Source organism: Leptonotus elevatus, chromosome 10 (assembly GCF_054856555.1).
Source record: "Leptonotus elevatus isolate MCC_2025b chromosome 10, RoL_Lele_1.0, whole genome shotgun sequence".
Lineage (NCBI taxonomy): Eukaryota > Metazoa > Chordata > Actinopteri > Syngnathiformes > Syngnathidae > Leptonotus > Leptonotus elevatus.
In genome coordinates, this window is record NC_141248.1 from 1,449,133 (window position 1) to 1,469,776 (window position 20,644).

At 38.2% G+C, this 20,644-nt stretch overlaps 1 protein-coding gene across 13 annotated transcripts in view; it reads right to left on the reverse strand.

The window, feature by feature from the left end:
• Positions 1-6,065: 6,065 nt before the first annotated feature.
• setd5 (SET domain containing 5) overlaps positions 6,066-20,644 on the reverse strand; it is a 66,176-nt gene continuing 51,597 nt past the window's right edge. For 12 of the 13 annotated variants that reach the window (XM_086086738.1, XM_086086739.1, XM_086086735.1 and 9 more), the window contains 7 exons: positions 17,287-17,343; positions 16,678-17,160; positions 16,348-16,440; positions 12,028-12,308; positions 11,377-11,498; positions 9,989-10,074; positions 6,066-8,626 (listed from right to left, as the gene is read on the reverse strand). In XM_086086738.1, the coding sequence (XP_085942864.1) occupies positions 8,102-8,626; positions 9,989-10,074; positions 11,377-11,498; positions 12,028-12,308; positions 16,348-16,440; positions 16,678-17,160; positions 17,287-17,343 (1,647 nt within the window). In that variant the 3' untranslated portion in view covers positions 6,066-8,101. The remainder of the gene's footprint in view (positions 8,627-9,988; positions 10,075-11,376; positions 11,499-12,027; positions 12,309-16,347; positions 16,441-16,677; positions 17,161-17,286; positions 17,344-20,644) is intronic. The other variant, XM_086086729.1, reaches the window with a different exon arrangement.

Genomic DNA, 20,644 nt, shown 5'->3' on the forward strand with positions numbered 1-20,644 from the left:
AGGGAATTGTGGGTAAGCGTGAAAAGCGTGAAATTTGGGAATGAAAAAAATGGAAGCACTCATGGCGTGAATATTTGGAATATTTTGAAATTGGAATCGACTTTGAAATGATATAAATAATAATCTTCATATTCTTAGTCCCTGTTGCTCTCCTGCACTCAAGACACATAATACAATACTTGCATGTTGTGCTACACTAATTAATACCTAGCTCAACTAGTAGTTGTAAAAGCTCAAACCAATCATAAAATGACTCTTAAGTGTAAAATGTCATTCACTGTAAAAAAATTTTTTTTTTAAATGTTTCCCTCAGTGCCGCTTACTGCTGTCGGTGGCGGGCCGGCGCATGCCCATGCACAACGAAGGCATTGTGCAAGGGACCTATGATAAACCAAAATAAATAAATAAATGTAAAGGATCGATACGAGCTCTTTGGTACTCACTTTAGTATCGATTCTATCGATACTTGGAACCATCTGCACAGCCCTATGTGCGCACACGCGACAATTTGATTCGCTGTTTAAAATTAAAATGGTTGGTTAACATATCATAGTTACTTTAGTTACTTTGTTGAGTAACTACTTACTTTTACAAAGCAGTATTTTTTTTTGATAACTGAATTACTTTTTATAGTAAGTAGTTTGTAACTATAACTAATTGCTTTTTAAGGTAACAAGCCTAACACTGCTCATGTTAAAATAAAATGTAATGGCTAAAAGTAAAAAGTAGTCTAAAAAATAAATACTCAGGAAAGTACAAAGTACAGAAAAAACTACTCAAGTACAGTAACAAAGTATTTGTACTTAATTACTTCCCGTCTCTGCTCTGTAGGGTGCAACCCTGCTAAGTGCTGTGCCTACTTGGTGGCCATGTTGGTAGGGGCAACTTGCCCATCAAAGCAATTCATAGAAATTGATATTTTGTAGTAACCTGCTCATTTCTTAATGGATTTTCATGTGATTTACTGTACTTTTTTGTCGGCACTGGTGCGAGTACAAGACTAACCTGCCAGCAGTCCAAATCTGTCTCCCATTGAAAATGTGTGACGCCTTATGAAGCACAATGCAACAACGGAGACCTCGTACTGCTTGAGCAACTTGAGTTTTACATCAAGCAAGAATGGGAAAGAATTCCACCTACAAAGCTTCAGTGTCCTCAGTTCCCAAACTCGTATTAAGTGCTGTTAGAAGGAAAGGTGATGTAACACAGTGGTTAACATGCCCTTGTCGGAGATTTTTTTTTTACACATTTTTTTTAACCCCCCATAAATTATTGAATAAGTGGGGTCAGGCTGCTCGGTTATGGAAAAAATAATAATCACGATTATTATGGCAATAATTGAAATCACGATTATTCAAACAATAATTTTTTGATTTAAAAAAAACAAGAAAATGTTTAAACATTTAAAAATATTAAGACCAATTAAAACAAATTGAAACACTATAATTATGTAAGTTCCTTTAGGACCAAACAGAATATATATTAATTTATGTTAGCAAAAACTTAGAGTTGGAGTGCAGTGTGTGCACTGTGCAGTAAGGCTGCTCAATTATGAAGAAAATAATCATCATGATTATTTTGGTAGTAATTGAAATCATGATTAGGACGATAATTAATTTTTTGGGGTACAAAACATGAAAATGTTTAAACGTAAAAAATATTAAGACAGATACAATTCTTTGAAACACTATAATTATGTAAGTTCCTTTTGGATAAAACAAAATTCATTAAATTAGTTTATTTTAAAATGTAAAGAAGATGCAAATGTATAAATTTAAACAAATAAAAATGAGTGATTATGTACGATTGTGCTGATTTTTGTAATTGTGGATTGTAATTGAAATTCAATTAATTGCACAGCCCTAAGTGGGGGTATACTGGTAATAACTGTTTTCAATTGAAAATGGGTGTTGGCTCCCCCTAAATAAAATGTTATATTTGCAAAAGAAAACAATAAAGTTACCTCAGTTTAAATTATTGTCTTTGTAGTGTATTCAGTGGAATATAGGTCGAAAAGGATTTAAAAATCCTTCAATTCAGTTTTGATTTAGGTTTTACATATTGCCCCAACTTCATTGGTAGTAGGGTTTGTACAATGATTCACAAAAAAAGATCACATTATTTCTTAACACAGTAAGATCCCCTGGCATGCTGAATACGATTCCAGCAATAAAGTGCATGGTGTACTGTCAACCAGGGACGTACTAGGCCCGAAATCAGCCAATGACTCTGAGCTGGAGAGGCCTACGCAGGGGTGCATGTGACCGAACGCTGAAAATATCTCGTTTCTCCTGCCATATGCAGAAACCCTGAATATAAACCAATGAGCAGTGACAGTGATTGAATTTTAGGTCTCATAATTTTTGTGAAATACAATGCATAATGGTCTGCATAAAAAAATAAACAAGAACAACATAAATATGATCTAGTTTTTCACACTGAAGATAGTGGTACCATTCATTTTGCCCCATATTCTCCAGTTTTTCTTTTGCATGCTATGTACTATTGTACACTGTATCTAAATGTGTACATGTGTGTGTAGAGTCGAGAAAGTGAGCTTTCCAAGTATAATGTTATTACTTGTTTTTTTTTTTACTAGCATTAGTGTATGTACAGTATATTATATATGAATGAACCCACCGAGCATTAAACGTCTATTCGACGTCTCGTCTAAGTTTAGACCCAAATTCACCTATCTATAATTAATTAATCATTATAAAATAAAATAAAAATAACTAAGTTGTGTAAATGGCAAAATGTTGGATTACTACGTTTTAAACGTCATTGATCAATGTATAGTGCAGTTTGGATTTTGACTTGATTTAACATCTTTTTTTTTAATTCAATTTTATTTAGCCATGTATGACCTTGTATGTTAATAAACATCACATAAGACTCATGCATGTAAACACACCACACCGGATTGTAACCATAGGCTAATTTGTATCTGTTGTCACTAGGCAGATCACAGAAACAGGAACAAACAGAGAGGGAAAAAAAGCACAATATACAAAACAACAAAGATTGATAAATACATTATTAAAAGTAATGATTACATGACTGATTTGCTTTTTTTCCATCTTGAAGGTGTTGAAAGTGGAGCATTCGTAAGGCACTTCACAGTCTCCTCTGGCAATGGACCTTGTGACTTTGCTGTTGGTAGATTTTAGCTTTACAAATTCCTTTAGTAGTGGTGGTGCCATTCCATGGACTATTTTATATATTGTAGCAAATTTAAAATGACCACAACTCATAAAATTGCACGTTTTGAAAGAGATTTTCTTGCCAATTTTGTTGTTGTTGCTCTTTTATGTCACAATTTGTTTGAATGGGTTTTCATTTGGGAAAGACCAGCTTGTAAAACAACAATGCTCTATGTGTGTGTCCAAATTCACAAGGCTGAATTTGTTGACTGCATGACGTCACTCCCAGCACGACTCAACAGCACACACAGTGTTGTGCGACCGGAGGACCTAGCCTTGTGAATTTGGACACAGCCTGTATGTGAACACACCATAATATAAAAAAACGTCATTGCTGCCTTAAGTATTACAGATGATCGAATATATCTGAAATTGTAAAGGTTGAAGAATCTTTTTTTAACGTAACTTGAAAGTGAGAGCGCAATCAAGGACCACTCCAAGGTACTTGAAAACTAGTCTTGTAATGGAACCTTGGGGGATTTCCATGGTACACTCCAGATTTGCAATTTAACACCGTTGACCCAAACACACTGCATTCTATTGCGAAGATATGATTTTAGTCAGTCAATGGCTTTTTCTGAAAAATGTAAGTGGGTTAGTGTGGACAGTAGGATTTTGTGGTCAATGGTGTCAAAAGCTAAATCAAGACCTCATATCGCGTCTCTTTAGACCAAATCTCTTTAGACCAAATCTGGACAAATTTAAATAAATACATTTTAAAAAACAAAACAAAAAACCAACAACTGCACAACTGGGTCAGAGTAAAATAAAATGCCAGTTTGCATGACGATCGGGGACAGTTGCTAAATAAACATGGACGAGATGGTACTGTCAGCGGGTCCCTTCCTTTATAACTCTACCCCCACTTTAAAGATGCTCTCTGGAACAATTTGGCCAAAATATCTTTACAATAGCCTTTTTATTTGGACATTTATTACTGAAACATCTACTGTTCACAATGGGTACTCCTGCAAGCCTCTGGCCAATAGTTTTTAGACTGGATTCGGGTTCAAATTTCCCGCCCTCTGTCTGCGGATGTGACATCAACAGGGAGTTAACGGAAGGCGTAGAAGAAGAATCAACAAAGAAGACAAACACTTTTTTTTCTAACTTTATTGCAATCTACAGAAGAAACATGGCTTTGTATGTATCAAAACAACATGAAAAAATAAAAAATAAAAATAAAACATGAAAAAGACAAACACAGGAGAAGTGACAATGGCGGGTGATTCAAGTAAAACACCGCTTGTTGAACGTGGGAATAAAGAAGCAAAATGTTTTGCTGCAAAAGCATAAGCAAGCTAAGAAGGCTGCGCAAAACGACTACGACCTGGCTATCCGCCATTGTTGACAGACTGATGGTTCGCGCGCAGTCACGCGAGAACTGCCGCATACGTCATCAATCTGCGACAATGTGTCGTCATCGAGCTGCGACCATTACGTAATCACTGGAGGAGTATCCTGCATATGGTGTCCAGACGGACACTCTGGAGCCCGGTTTCAAGCTCCGGAACTGCGCCATGAAGTGGATGAACGGCCTAAATGGTAAGAAACTTGTGAGGATACATTGAAACTGGCTTTCGTGTGGACGGGGCCTTAAAGTCAATTTTTTTATTTTTTTTTATCAATTTAACATTACGTATCCCACTTCCTCCCATTCGCCAGCTGATGATAACGATGATGACATAACACACCTGTCATGTGAGTTTATAATCTTGTCCTTTCTGTTTGTCTTTCTTTTTTGTTCAATTAATTTTATTTAATCCATAATAATTATCCCCCCAGCTGTATCACCGGCCAGAGGTGGCCACCCCGAAAACTGTTTTAACAGCGCCAAAACACCAGAGGCATCAAATTTGTTTTTAATTAATTGAATGGTTCTTATCCCACTACCACAATCCAGGTGTGTCTGGCCATTGTCGTCGTGGTTACTGAGGTCAGGCACACCTGGATTAATCAGTTTGTCCAATCATGAAAGACAGGAAATAAAGGAGTGGTATTGTGTTCAGGTAGTAGTGGATTTGTGCAAAGACCCCATTGGTGCTACTTACATATTGCTAGATAATTTAGTGCACTCTAAAAAAACATGGATCTAAAATAACCAAACTATGGGTAAAAAATAGACCAATATTCTACTTGGGTCGATTTGACCCAACTTTGAGTCAAGAAATGGGTCTTTAAGCGTAAAACAACTCATAAATATTGGTCAGATCCTTTACTTGGGTCAAAAAATTGGGTCATTTTGTATAAAACAACCCAGAATGTTGGGTCAAATTGACCCATAAAATGGATCGGTCCATTTTATTTGACCCAACTGTTTTTAGAGTGTGGGGAAGAGCAAGTATGATGCTCCAAAACTGAGCAGGGTTTGGATGTGGACCCTCTTCTCTGACGGCGACTTCTTGCAGTGCTTCGACTTCCTAAATAATAATTCCTAACTTTCATACTATTCCAGTTAATATTGTTTAGCATCACAAATTTTTGCCCATTCACCATCCATTGCAGCCTGGTCACCCTGGAAGGGGGATTACCACATTTGCGGTCCCTTCTCGAGGTTTCTTATTTTTCTTTTTTTTTAGTTTCTCCTTGCCCTTTTGTGGTTCGATCAGAGGATGTTGTTAATATTTGTTAACTGTGGGCATGTGAAGCCCTTTTAGTCTCTTTTGTAATTAAGGGCTATATAAATAAACTTGACTTGACAAGTGAACCCCCCCCCCCCCCCCCCCCCCCAAAGTAAGGCTGAATGATGTCGTCCTACTATGTAGTATGAAAACAGATGGAACTTCAGCTTCCAACAGCAGAAAACAAATAGTGGCATGTGATTTCAGATATGTGAGAACATACTCAGACACATGACAACGGTTAGGTTTCAAAATACATTACCATCATGATTATTTTATTATCAAAATGCATTACATTTGCATTAGCATCTCTTGCTTCTTAAATCTTTTCGGAGGGGAACAATTGAAATAGTTACTACTATGATGTGTGTAAAAATAAAACAAAACAAAACAAATAGTTACAAAACCGCAAAATAAAGTAACGCAGCATCTGGTTTTGAAGGGAACTCAAGAACAAACCCAATGATTAACTTCCAACCAACTGGCAAAATTGGTCACACAGACCGTAAAAACAAATATCATGCGATAAATTCAGTGTACTATATTTCTCCATAAAAGTCTATATAACATTTCTTTCTATACAAGTACTTATATTCATACATATTGTCCTATTGGGTCTTTTCAATTGAATCACTTTAAGGTGCTGGTTCATTTTGGATCACAACTTTTTGTTTGTTTGTCTGTCAAAACATTCATAACACCCGAGTACCCTTTTGTGTATTTTCAACTGCAAGTGGGATCCTGCGCCCTCCATTTTGAGGTATTCCACACAAATGCAGTAGTTATCGCGTGTATAACAAACTGAGTCTCTGGTGACAGAGGAGATCGGGTGACACTTTCTGCAGTTGGGCTATTAGGGACATTTGAGATTCCATCGTGGTAGTCCAACTCTTCCAAAGTTCATTTTTGGAAAACAGTATTAAAATACAGCATTCTACAGAAAGGGAAGCAGCTCTCACAGGAGAACATAGCAGCATTTTTAAAAAATAAATCTAGTTTTAACAATCTTCCAAACACCGTCACAAATACTCTCCCTGGCATCAGTCAGCACGGAATGCAAAGTTTGGTCAAAAAAATTGCTACACATACATCACACTACCAACTTTTTTTTTCTTTTTTAAAGATATGCCTAAATATATTATATTCAGGTTTATCTGACAAACGGGAATGTGTGTTTGTTTATTTAACGAAATCCTGTAGCACAAAAACAATCAAAGCCCACACTTGCAGAGTGGATATTTCACTTATGTATTGTTTCTGTAATCCGCCACAACATATGACAAATGTCCTTTGAAAAAAAACTGATGTTAACAGATCCAATTACAGGATGAATAATGTCATATGAGGAGCATAGTTCAATTCCAAATTTATTGGGGGCGGTTGCAGCACCATAAATCAGAAGCTGGCTCAAGTACAACACCGAATGTCTACAGTGAAAGTCCCAAGTCAACTCACAAAATGGCATTAAAGGTGGGAAAGCATGGAGGGGGGAAAAAAAGAAAAAGTATTTTCATGTTTTGCTAGGCCATCAAAACAGAAGCTGGTAATACAAAAATGACCCTCTATCTAAGCAGAGGTGGCTAATCCAAGTCCAGAAAGTAAAAACTCGGCCACAGTTTGGCTTTAGTCCCAGGTGCTAGCTAGCTCGGGAGCTAGCTCCCATGGTGCTCGTTTACCTGCTAGGGAGCTAGCATCAGGGGCTAAAGCCAAATTCTGGACCTGGATTTACCACCTCTATATCTAAGGATCCTATTCCTGTCAGTGTCACGTCACGTGTCATTCTACTTTTTCCATACCAAAACGTGAGTACTGCTGCAGAGATGCAGCCTTTTGCCAAATAGATTCACATTGACAAAAATGAAAACAAATTAAAACAACTCTTTCTGTTATGCTAGCCTCTCAAGTAATCAACCGACCAGGGTACAATGACAGGTGTGTCTTTAATCATTTTGTACAGACATTTGTGTGGAAGTTTGTGAATTTTTCATTTGCCAAATCTAGCACAAGAAAACACTGGGGCCAATTTCAAGTTAGATTATTTAGTATTTTCAAGATTCCAAGATTATGTCAAAAGTCAACTGGCTTTGTGCAGAATGTGGTGTTTTTGTTGTTGGAACACAAATGAAAAGATGAATAACAAAACTGTTTTTAAATTTGTGAATCAGTTCTTGCTCCTCTTTTCTCTTGCTTCCTTTACAGTTCTTCTCGCCAAAGTACCTGTGCCTCATAGCACCACTGGGCCCGAACAGATTTGCACAGGCTTGTACATACAAAGTCCTAAAAGCTTCCCGACTGTGTCTGTACGCCCGGGCCCTGCAGTGGCGAGTGCTGGAACTGACTGAGGCTCGTCCCTCGCTGTGAATAGTTTGTTGGTCCAGAGGCAGACAGCAGCCGTGACCTCGGGCTGCCCGACTTGAGGTTTCGAGAAACCTGCTGTTGATTCCCCCTGTTTGCCGTGGAGCTCGTGTCTGTGTTAGTCGGCCCGTGAGCCCACGGCTGCCCAAGGCTGTTCCTGTTCAAATGGCCCCGTTTCAGGTGGCTGCTGCAACTGAGGGGTCCGTCCACGTCACTGTCGCTGCTCTGCAGATGGAGCAAGTCTCCTGGCAGCTTGGAGTCTGATGAGGTTGCTGAGGGATGCGCAGGATAGGAGGATGGAAGCTGGTCCTGAGGTGGGCCTGTGTGGGAGGAGGACGAGTAGAAGTAGCTCTTGCCTGATGCGGGGCTGTAGCAACTTCCAAATGGAGAGTTGGGTGTTTGCTGAAGCAATGAGGGACTGTCCGTCTGCAGCTGGACATCTGATGACTTGACACAAGGACAAACATTCACTAATAGGTAGGGATTATCGGCGCAGATAATCGGCCAGTATTCGCGCTGATACCAGGTATTTTGACGAATATTGGTATTCACCTTTAAAAAATAGAAAATCTGACGGCCGATAATAGATCAATCTAAAACTCTTTTAATCTCAAAACTATTTATTTAAATTTCCAGTTAACTTTATAAGAGATGCTGCTAACCCTGGGAACATTATTATTATTGTTTTTGTTTGACATTAAAACATAAAAATGTGAAAGTTCAAGATTTCAGGTATTTTAAAATTTTTGAAAAAAATATTTACTGTTGAAAATTAGAGACCTATGGTATTTACTTATTTAAGTTTCCATTTAACTTTTTAAAACTTACTGATAACCTTCAGAGATCCCTGAATTATTATTATTTTTAAATGAAAAATTAAAAATAATTATATTGTCTTGATTAAAAAATATATATACATTTGGAAAAGTCTGAAAATTGTTCAATAAACATGCATTAAGACATTACAGAAAGTCAAGATTGGCATTTGTATTATAAAAATGCTTGATGCCATTTTTTCCCCTTTTTCCTTAAAATGAATATCGGCTTCAAATATCGTTATAGGCCTCCTTGGCAACTTAGAATTTTCAGAATTGTGTCTTTTGTTTTTGGACATTTTATAGTTACTTTTTTCAAATGTTTTCTTTTTTTAATTCTGACTTTACGGTAATTTTCGGGATTTCTTCAGTTTTTTGACATTTTATAGCTACTTTTCACATTTTCATTTCTGCTATTTTTTTGTCAATTTCATGGACATTTTATGGTAGTTTTCTGCTTTTCCACTTTCTTTTTGGACATTTTTAGTTTTTTTTTTTTTTTTTTAAGTCACTATTTTATGTCTCTTTTTCTGACAATTCATAAATTTGGACTGAATTTTTGAATATTTAATTTTTATATATAAATCAATTCATTTAAAGAATATTTTTGAAAAATAAAAATAAATATGTACAAAAAATATTCATTTCTACTAAAAGTTTTTTAGAGTTCCACATGGAGCCACAGGAAAGGGATTAAAGAGCCACATTTGGCTCCAGAGCTGCAGGTTGCAGAGACCAGGACAAGGTGGTATGCATATTTATACAAATGAATATCAGCTATCGGCCTCCTTGACAACTAATAATCGCCGTCGGTATTGGCCCTGAAAAAACATATGGGTCTATCTTTACTAATAGGCAGCAATATCACTCGTTTTAAGATGTTGATAGGCTATACTAAACATGGTCAAATATTCATCCAGTCTTGAGTGCCTCGTGGATGATATGGGTGTAAAGGTGGTGCGAGTATATGTGAATGCAAATGATTTTGACATACCTGATATGAATACATAGATGGACTGCATCTGTGTGGTGGACTCTTCATTGGCGAAGGAATGATCACTGACTGCATGTCATACTGGTCTGCATCCAAAAGCATGGGGGGACAAAAAGAACACTGATTTTTAAAAAACTGTAAAATGTGGGGATTAACCATGTATAAATTAAGTAAGTAAAAGCGGTTTGGTTTTACGTTGTCCAGCGTTGGTGCTTGTCCACTCGTTTTCTCACCATTCCCCTCAAAACCGACCAAGGAAAAGAACCCCGAGCCCAGAGTCAGAATATCTCTGCCCAATTGATGCATATTACTGCGACGTACGTGTGAAGTGTCAGTGTGCACTTCACATGAGTTGTTGCAGCTCCGAGATGCCTGCATCATCGATGCACAAAACGTGAACGTCATTTGGAGGTACAGTCAGACGGGCCCCGTTCCCCGTACTATTGCTCGTTTTTTTACTAAATGAGTTATGAAATAGAAGACTCTGTTTCGGTCTGTTGTGGTGAAGGGAGGAGCTGTGACAAAAAGGAAAAGCTCTCGATTTACCCGTCGATCTACGTTCCTACCCTCACTTATGGTCACGAGTTGTGGGCTCTCCCTTCGAGATAGGGTGAGAAGCTCGGTCATCCGGGAGGAATTCAGAGTCAAGCCGCTACTCGGCCATCTGGTTCGGTTGTCTCCCTGGAGAAGTGTTCCGGGCATGTCTCACCGGAAGGAGGCCCCGGGGACAACCCAAGAAACACTGGAGAGACTATGTCTCTCGGCTGTGTGAAGGCAGTTGCACCACTAGTATCTTTGGACAAATGTCTTAGCATTCAACTGTACTGCATCTCACACAGGCGGAAAATGATTCACATTTATTTCTGGTCTCATCATACCAAACCGTGTTAACGTGCATTTTAACTAATGTTTTGAAATTTTTCATCTTACTTTAACATCCCATTTTTGACTTTCATCCACTGTTGTCACTATGGAATATTTATAGAATCGATCTACCTACCGATTATTGATTCAATTAATCAACTAATCGTATTCAATTTTATTTCCCCCCCGATTACTGTTTATTAGAGCTGTCAAAATTAATCGATTAATCAACAAGTAATCGATTATCAAATCCATCGAGTAGTACAACAGCAATTCCCCCCCTTTTTAAATCACTATTTGAATATGAATTACGAAATAAATATCAATCACTGGTTAATATACAGTAATCAGGGAAAAAAGGAAATTAGTCGATTCATTTATTGAATAATCGATATTCATAGGATTTGAACCATTTTGAATTTAAAAATTACTTAAAACGATTACTCGATTGTTAAAGTAATTGTCGATTAATTTGAAAATCAATTATTTGTCGATTCATCTCGATTAATTTAATCTCTTCATACCAGATTCTTTTACTGTAGAACTATTGCTCCTCTTAAGCATTTGCTCCATCTTCATGCTTCTCAGCACTCGTTCCAATGCCCCTTGACCTTCCCGTAGACGTTCTACACTGGTGGGGACCATCCTAATGTAGGGAAAAGAGCAAAGTCAATCTTGATCAGAGGTTTTATAACTATTTAATTCATTCACTCCCAGACATTTTCACTGAAGCAACCCCCTTCGCTCCTGGCTGTTCTACTGGATTTTGACTGATTTTGCAAGGCCCACAGAATATTGTGTTCTATTGCTATAAAAACATGGAACCTACCAAAAGAAAGAATAGTTTTTTCTTCCATCAGGAAAAAAAGGATATTTGTATCTGTTTCCGTTTGGCAGCATTTAGCATTAGAATATATCAAAGTTTCACCAGCATTCACAAACCTGTTGAAAACACTGGCAAAAAGAGCTTGTTGCAACATGGCCCTGGTTGATCTCTTATACTCTGCTGCCACCTGCTGGCCGTTTTTGAAATAACTACCTTTCCTTTAAGCGACCTCTTCATGTCAGAAGCCTTCTGTATGCGCGAGCATTACCCCCCCCCCCCCCATAAAAACTTATACATACGTTTTTGGGAGCAAATGACAATGTAATGATTACTAATTGATTGCGCTTACCACTGTGTGTTCCTATCTGGATGTTTTGCCTGCACACATGAGCCTTGGTGGTCTGGAGGACTGACTGCCTCTATCTGAGGGACGGAACTGATGTGTCCTGTTGAAGGCGTGCAGTTGTGTGGGGAAGCCAGGGGATGCATCAAGTAATGGGGATGTTGGCTTTCCGGGATGTGGTGAAAGCCAGGTCGAGTCGGGGTGCTATCCACAGACGAACTGCAGCTAGATGGCTCGGGGTCACGGCTGCTAATTTGCTTCCTCTTACGATACTCCAGCAACGACACCTGAGTGGGAGAAATGATATCAAGCACACTTCAAGCAAAAATGCTGTGTCATTCAAATTGGCGCTGGCCAAGTAAGGACCGCATGCTCCTCTTTACACAAAACTCACCTGGACCTTGAGCTTGAGTTTTTCATATTGAATACAACACAAAACAATGGCATTTAGATTTCACAATGTCATCAGTGTAGGAAACCCATCTTCAACATAACTGTTCTGAATGAATGCTTTGATGAAAAACAGACAATTGAAATGTATCACACCACGATGCAACGACACTGAAAAGACAACATTTTCAAGCACACACAAATAATAAATAAAACAACGCAATGAAAATGAGAGCAGTCATCTACATATTTTTTATGACAGAAAGGGACAATGGCAGAGAAATGATGACCACGCGGTTAATGACAAATAGGACCGCAACAACCTAAATTTTAGGACTATAGGGTTAGGGTTTGATAAGAATGAATACATCCTCCCATCCATCCATTTTCCCAACTGCTTATACTCACGAGGGTCACAGGCATGCTGGGGCCTATTTCCCAGCTGTCAATGCAATCTTTTGCATTTGTCACAAAGGCCAGACGACAGCGTACTAGGGCCACTGTAAATATATATTTTTTAGAGGGCGGGGGCAATAGTCTGAGAAAAAAAACTTTCAAATTTGCCACTTTATAAAGTGGCAAATTTGAGAGAAAAAAACTCTGAAATTTACGAGAAATACACATAGCGTACTACTCGAATGTTTGTGCCAATACTTTTTGGGCAAGTGTTCAAACAAGGAGATAATAATGGCTTTAACCATATCATGTTAAGCATTCGCTCTTTGAAGTGTTGGGTACGGCCAGCGACAATGACGCTTCGCTTTGCAAAGGTTCACACCCTGATGATCAAGCATTTAAGTTAATTTGTTAAAATGTATACTTACTTGTAAATTTTTGTTTCCAGAATTATTATTTACACATTCATACGTTTTGGTATTTTTTTGTACAAGTAGCTAAGTTGATGTGTCAAATCTGTTGCTCTCCGTCATTCACTTGCTTTTGCCTAAAGTATGCTAGCTTCTGATTGGTTAGTGTTTGTCAGCCGATAGGGATCAGGAAGTGTTGTCGCTCTCGCTGCCATGTATGACGAGTAAAGTTTAAATTAAGAATGTATCCGTCTCCATCCTGCTTTTTAATTTTATAAACAGTGCCCCATTAACCACCAACAAATCCTCACATTAGACTATAGCTACGCTACGTGTATTTTTCTTAAGTTTCTGAGTATTTTCTCTCGCAAAGCTGACACTTTATGAACTCCTAATACGTCATTGTAGATTCATTACATTACTTTTACTTACTGTCATTTGTAATATTTCCCGAAGTTTCAGGTTTTACATTTGACACAACTGTTAAGCTATCTTAAACATACTTTCAGATACAGAAATCCTACATTATATTGTAGTTCAAACTTTGATTTACATGTAAGTCTATTGTTTTTAATCAAAGTTTCTTCTTCTGAAAAGCTGCAAAATCTCTGCTTTGCAGTAGCCTACAGGAGAATCGGTTTCTACAACTGTTGGAATGTAGCATGGCAAAAGTCACTATCTATGCATGTAACAGCGCCAGCGTTATGCCGAAGATGGGAGAATTCATGTTTACTGTACTTAACCACTGAGATTTTTAAAAATAATAGCTTAAAACAAGTGATGATAAATTATCTATCAATTATTTCATTTCATTTGAATGCACTGCAGTTTATGCCTGTTGTCATGAAAACAAAAGAGGCACAGATTGGTCACTGGTCACACAAGTCATAGTGAGGAGATATATTACTAATAGCGATCTGGACGTCACGTTTTCTGAACACGCTCCCTCTGGCAGGAACGTGACGGCGCCAACGTTAATGGGCTACAATGACAAGGAGGGATCAAACTAGCGTTTATCTGTCAACTTTCTGTGCAAGAGTATTGACAAACACTTTGATGAAAAGGACATGACATACATGCACGAGGTGGACAGGTTGGATAATAATACCGTTGCCTATGAAGCTGCATGAGTGCTTTTTTTTTTCAACTCAGCGATGGCTGGTACATCGAATTCCCCCCTCACTTACACCGGTGAGTACTTGCAAATGTGCATACAAAGGCTTTACAAGTTTGTACAATCTGGAATGATTTCCCCTTTATGTGTGGTCAAAATGCCATTGAAATTAGCAGTTTCACACACGTCTTGCAGTGTTATTTAAGTACGTTAGCAACGTAGCATCTGCTAATTCGGCCGCCACCGCCATTATTTATGCCGTAAAAAGTCTTGTTTATTGTTAGTTATTAAATCTAACTGTGTAATATCTATTAAATGATAGCAGCACAAACGAACGAAATAGATTATTTGTCCCACATTTTGCGTGTGGTAAGAAGCTAACTTCACGCTGATTAGCATCGGCTGGTTCAGCCGCTGTATAAAGTACCCAATCACATCTTTCGCCTTCATTTAATAACTATACAATCAAGTGACATTTACACGACTAACTGATTCAGTAATTGACCCACATGATATGAAGTGATGGCTACAAAAGCGATATCTAGCACTATGAGGAGGATCCGCATTTGTTTCCTCTTTTGGTAGCCTGGAGAATGCTCAATCCTTCTTTTGCACATTCTCGTTGTGACACCTGGTCCACAACAGCTGCCTATCATAGTAAAAGTGTGGCCTTTGCCCTTTACTCAAAGTAGTGGTTGTGTTTTCTAACCTGCCAGGAGGGCGACGCTAACGCCTATTTAGGGATGTGTGGCGTCAACGTGCAGATGGTGCAGCAAGTTGGCAGCAGAGTGAGAGCAGAATATAGATATAATAATATAATATAGATATCAGGTCAGGTGCAAATTGCTGGACAAATAAATGTATTCTACTGCCTATAGAATGATGACGCTTGCTGGTAGGTGGAATTGAATCATGCTAACTGGCCAGCAAAACACTATTTGGGGCACTAATATGAACATGCTTTTATTACATTTTTGACCTTGAGTTTAGGAAACACTTGCCACTTGGTAAAGGGGAAAACTCAAATCTAAAGCTAAAATACTTCCATAGGCGAGTGTCATCCTCAGTGAGTAACATCGGTTGTAATAAGTACAACAACACAGAACAACATTTTGCAGGGTACCTATTGCTTAGGATAAGTTAAATACAAGACTTTTAAATTCTATTTGAAATCAAATTTAAGCCCAACATCACAATTTTCTCAATGTCCCATGTTGTCTCAAGGTGCTACAGTGCATATGTGATGTACATCTGTGCTTAAGAGTCCTGACTAAAACCACATCAATGTTTTTGTTGGTCCTGTTGTCGTAATTGCAAGACATTACAATGGGATACATTCAGTAAATTATTTTTTTAACAATGTAATTTTTCAGACTTGAGACTCTTCAGAATCAGAAAAACATACTTATAATGTATTAAAAATAAAAAAGATTTTTCAAAGATTGATTTAAGATGTTTTAATGATAATGATTCATGGATTTAACGCCTTTCAATACTTTTTAAGGACCTGAGCGAAGCCATTTTTGGCTTTGGTTGTATTGCTTTATTTATTCGTGAAATGCTGAGACGCGCAGGTGCCTGGCCCCTGTATTACAATTTGAGTAAAGCTACAGAGCATGTTTGGGCAAAATATAGTAAATAGCAACAGCTACAAACTAAATGTAATTTTATCTTAAATTCCATTCTAGATATGTGAAACACTGTTTGTCTAACACAAAATAGAAGTGACGACTTTAGATGGTTCAAATGGTACAACAAACCCATAAAATTTGAAGACGACTGTCTGAAAACTGTTTCTGTCATACTACATTTGATTAGAGGGGCTGATCAAGAGCTCTGAAAATTATTAAGACATATTCTGTCAGAACTAGAATACATGGTTTTAGAGTCAGAAACTCAATGTTTTGACAAAGGTCATGTTGTTTGGACATGGGTGGGTGCTTTATGCAGATGGATCAAAAAATATATATATTTTCATGCACACTTCTAGAGATGTAGTTGTAGGAAAATATTCACCATATTTTGTACTGTCTTGTATTGACTTCTTACAGCTATAGCCTGGTAATCTGGCTTCCCTGTCAGCAGACTAATGGTATGCTGGTTGGCCCTCTGCCTTGGAAGAAAAGTGGAAGAAAGACTTGGCAAAAAAATTCAAAGAGCAGCGAGGCGAAAGGAGAGATTGAAGGAATAGAGGGGTGGGTGGGGGAAGGAAGGGTAAAAGCCAGTGTCTTTATGCACAACTTTTTTTTTTAAGCCTATGGCTTGGATGTTCACCGACTTTACAAAACCCCATTTGCCTAAAAAAACTGAAACAAAATGCATTGGCAGAATATGTTGTGTACTTGCCTTCTTTTTTTGTGGTGGGTTGTTGGCGTGAGGAGATGTGCTACTCTCTGGGTAGCTGCCACCATAATGAAGATCATTGTAGGGTGACATACAGCCTGGCCCTACATCCCCAAACAGCCCCTGGCCGCTTAAAGAATTATGTAAAGATTCTGCAGGCGATAAACCTCCTGCTAGAGAGACATGTCGCTCAACGGCCACAGTGTTGCCCAAGTTTGCATTGAGGGGTGAGCAAGTGTATATGAGATTGAACTCTGTCCTGATGGCCTGTTCCCTAGTTTGGAGTGTTCGCTCGGAGGTTGAACTTGACACTGGCTTGACGGAACTGATCCCAACAGAGGATGTGTCTTGGCAATCACTGCTCAAAGAAGCTCCAGTAATGGAAAAGTCATCTGAGACCACAGCCATAGGGCTCTCTAAGCTAGAGGACAGTGAGAGATCTGGGAACTGGGTCCGAGGGATGTCCAAGTCTGTCTGAAGACATGGCTAACGGCCAAGCAGTAGGACAGGCAGGAAGAGGAAAAAAAGTGTTGAAAACATACAAAATATATTGTAAAATAATGTTGCTTTGTAAGATCATTTCAGAAATTTGATTTGGACAAATGGAAATACCTCAGGAGAGATGGACTCTGGCCGGTGAACAGGTGATGCCTCAGGGGATGATATATTCTAGAAACACATAGGAGGCTGTTAGAATCTTGCCAGTGTCACACAACCCAAATATGAATCTCATATAACCCACCCATATAGTGTTAAATCCAGGAGAGTATAATAATATATTATAATAAATGTAAATGTGATGTGAATAAAGCCATTTCCAACAAGCAGTATGCTTCAGTTGACTTCAGTAAGTATTTTTCTGCATTCCAACTAAAGTGTTAGACTATCTATCTCATCACTTTGTTTTACACTTTAAGTGTACCTGGAGAAATATGTATGGTTTATCCAAAAACTACATCCAATTGGGATGTAACGAAAATGGCAATATCGTGATATCCCCCAACCACTTGTGTCTTGTCCAGGTGTCTCTCCTTGTCTCGTCAGTTGGCTTGTATTTAGTTTCCTCGTTTAGTTCAGTCTTTGTTGGATCATTGTCGCTGTCACCACTCTTGTGTTTTGTTGTTACTTTGATTTCTGGTCTTTTCAGAACTTTGTTGGTTTTGTTTATTTAGAGTTTTACCCAGTACCCCTGTTTGTGTTTTTGTTAAATAAATTGTGTTCAGTTTTACATGCATCCCTGCATTTGGATCCTCCACCCCATTGTGACAGTTTTGGCCCTTCTATGTTTAAAATCCATGCTAATTGTCAGATGAAGGGGAACGTAATAGGCTTGTGAACCGAGTGAATGTGGAGGAACTCAATGAGTGCGTACATTAGCAAGTAAGTGCCTCAATATTAAGTGTTATTAGAGAGTATGTTGTTTATATGCATTGCTGTTATGTACAAAAGCACAATATGTATTTTTTTTAATTAGTATTAGCTTTTTTTTTTTTTTTTTACAATATTGTGACTAGGGGTGTTAAAAAAATCGATTCGGCAATATATCTCGATATTACAGTGCACAATTTTCGAATCAACTCATGTTTAAACATCAATTTTTGATGGAAATATTCAACAAAACATCTTACTTAGGGTTCACACTTTAAGCATGGAAGAATGTTATATTAATGGAACGTTAAGCCTTAATATTTTATTTTAGTGCTGTTCAAACATGAAACAGACTGCAACCTGTTTGTTAAGTTTCAGATAAATAAATTTTCATACAAATCTTACAGTGTACATGTACAAGTTTACTGATTAGTATTCTCTAAATGTGAGTAAAAACTAAAACAAATTGGAATAATCAATTCAATTTATAGATTTGTATCGGGATGAATTGGCATCGAATCGAATCGTGACCTATAAATCGTGATACGAATCGCATCACCAGGTACTACACAATTCACACCCCTAATTGTGACTTTTTTTAAAAAATTTTTTATAAATATCGCCAACCTCCCCACAATGCTGTGATAATTATCGTATTGTGAGCTTCATATCGTGACAATATCGTATTGTGATGTTTGGATATCGTTACATCCCTAGTATCCAAATGTGTTTGTGTTACACTTGTTATAGTAAAGCAAGCTTGTAAAAGCTCCTGGAGCGTGTTTGTCAAGACGCCAGCCATATTCACCGGTGAGGAGGATTTTTGACAAGAATCTGCATGGTATCTACAGTTGTGACTTACTCCTGACAGCGTCCTGTGACCCGGGATCTGGTCCGGTTTTGGTCGAGACAAAAGTAGTCCGGCAAGTTTGCTAGGGTCACAGAAATAAAGCGTTTTTCTTCTAAAAACAATGTGTGTTCAAAAGAGTGCTAAATTTGCATCACAAAACCGCAAACTACAAAAGTCAGACTCCATTACCGCCGGGCACTATTTTTCTATTCGGATTACTGTGTGGCGCGCGCTGCATCCAGCTGACAGACACGCACGTCAAGTTGTTTGGAAGTGTTTATCTGATGCGAGAGAGCTAACGGAGAACTAGAGAGATTAGTATATAATGCTATGATTGCATAAACTATAAGCTAGTGTAATGAAATAAGTTGTGTTGTGTGTTTTTGTGCTCGTGTTGCACATTCTGATTAGCATTCATGTGTCCGAGTGTTTGTGAACGCATCACACGTCTCGCGGTGGAGAAGGGACCTTATCTCTATGCCTCTTCGTTCTCTTTTTCTGCCCGTTCTAACTCCATCTGAAGAATTTCGACATCAGTATATTAGGATTCATAAAGATACCGCCTTAACTCAGTGCTAAAGACATTGTCTTTGTCGTCAGTGTCGTAGTCAGACATGTTATCGTGAGTTTTCAAAGTTATAATTACGGTGGAACAGCTGTCAGCTGGATGCAGCGCGCTGCGCAGTGATATGAACAAAAAAAATAGTGCCAATGCCAATGGAGTCTGACTTCTTTCTAGTTTGCGGTTTTGTGATGCAAATTTAATCACTCTTTTGAACACAAATTGTTTTGAGAAGAAAAAGGCTTTATTTCCATGACCCCAGCCAACTTGCCGGACTACTTTTCGTCTCGACCAAAACCGGACCAGATCTCTGGTCACAGGACGCTGTCAGCGGTAAGTCAGTAGTAGGTGAGGATGCCATACAGATTCATGTAAAAAATCCCAAACTATCCCTTTAAATGCGGCAATTTTTGACGAATCTGAGTCATTCGCAACTCTCCAGAGTCAATACTCATGGAAAGTCCATCAATCCGTTTGCTGATGAACAAGATGAGACAGGAGAAGGCGATGTTGCGTATGTAAGTATTCTTCCGCCGTATTAAAACCTGAAGTCAGGTAAGGTTATATCCTTTCTATTTAAATAAATAATAATAAATAAATAATCAAGTCTGCATGACAGACTTACATCCATAGGCAAGCGATCTGGCATCTCACTCAATAGTAACTAATGTGTGTGAGTGACATCCCGTCAATGAGGTGACGTCACATCCGCCCCAAACATGGTAACGAGTATTAAAATTAACAAGCTGAATTATTTTGGCAAATACATGACTAGACACAAAAATGGGAACACCAGGTATTTATCAATTGTGACGATATAATGCTCCGTTTCTCCATCAATACCTTGAGATGTTACTCCTGAGGTACACTTTAAGCTGCTATGAAGACACATTCTTTTCATAACTGTCAGATCTATCTGCACCATCATATACAATATGGACATCATGGATTGATTCAGAAAGACTCCATATAATAAATTGATTAAAGAAAGAAAGGTGTGTGAGTAACTTATTCAATAAATGGACATGGTGTGGAGAATGGAGGGTCTCAGGCTCAAGATGTGCTATGGACACAACTATGTAAAACAGGTTCCAAGACAGATACCAGTGTTCTTCCTGATCATTGCCAAGGTGCCCTTGGCTAACACCCAATTCACACTGACTGCGGAACGGCCATGATGCGTTTTCCGT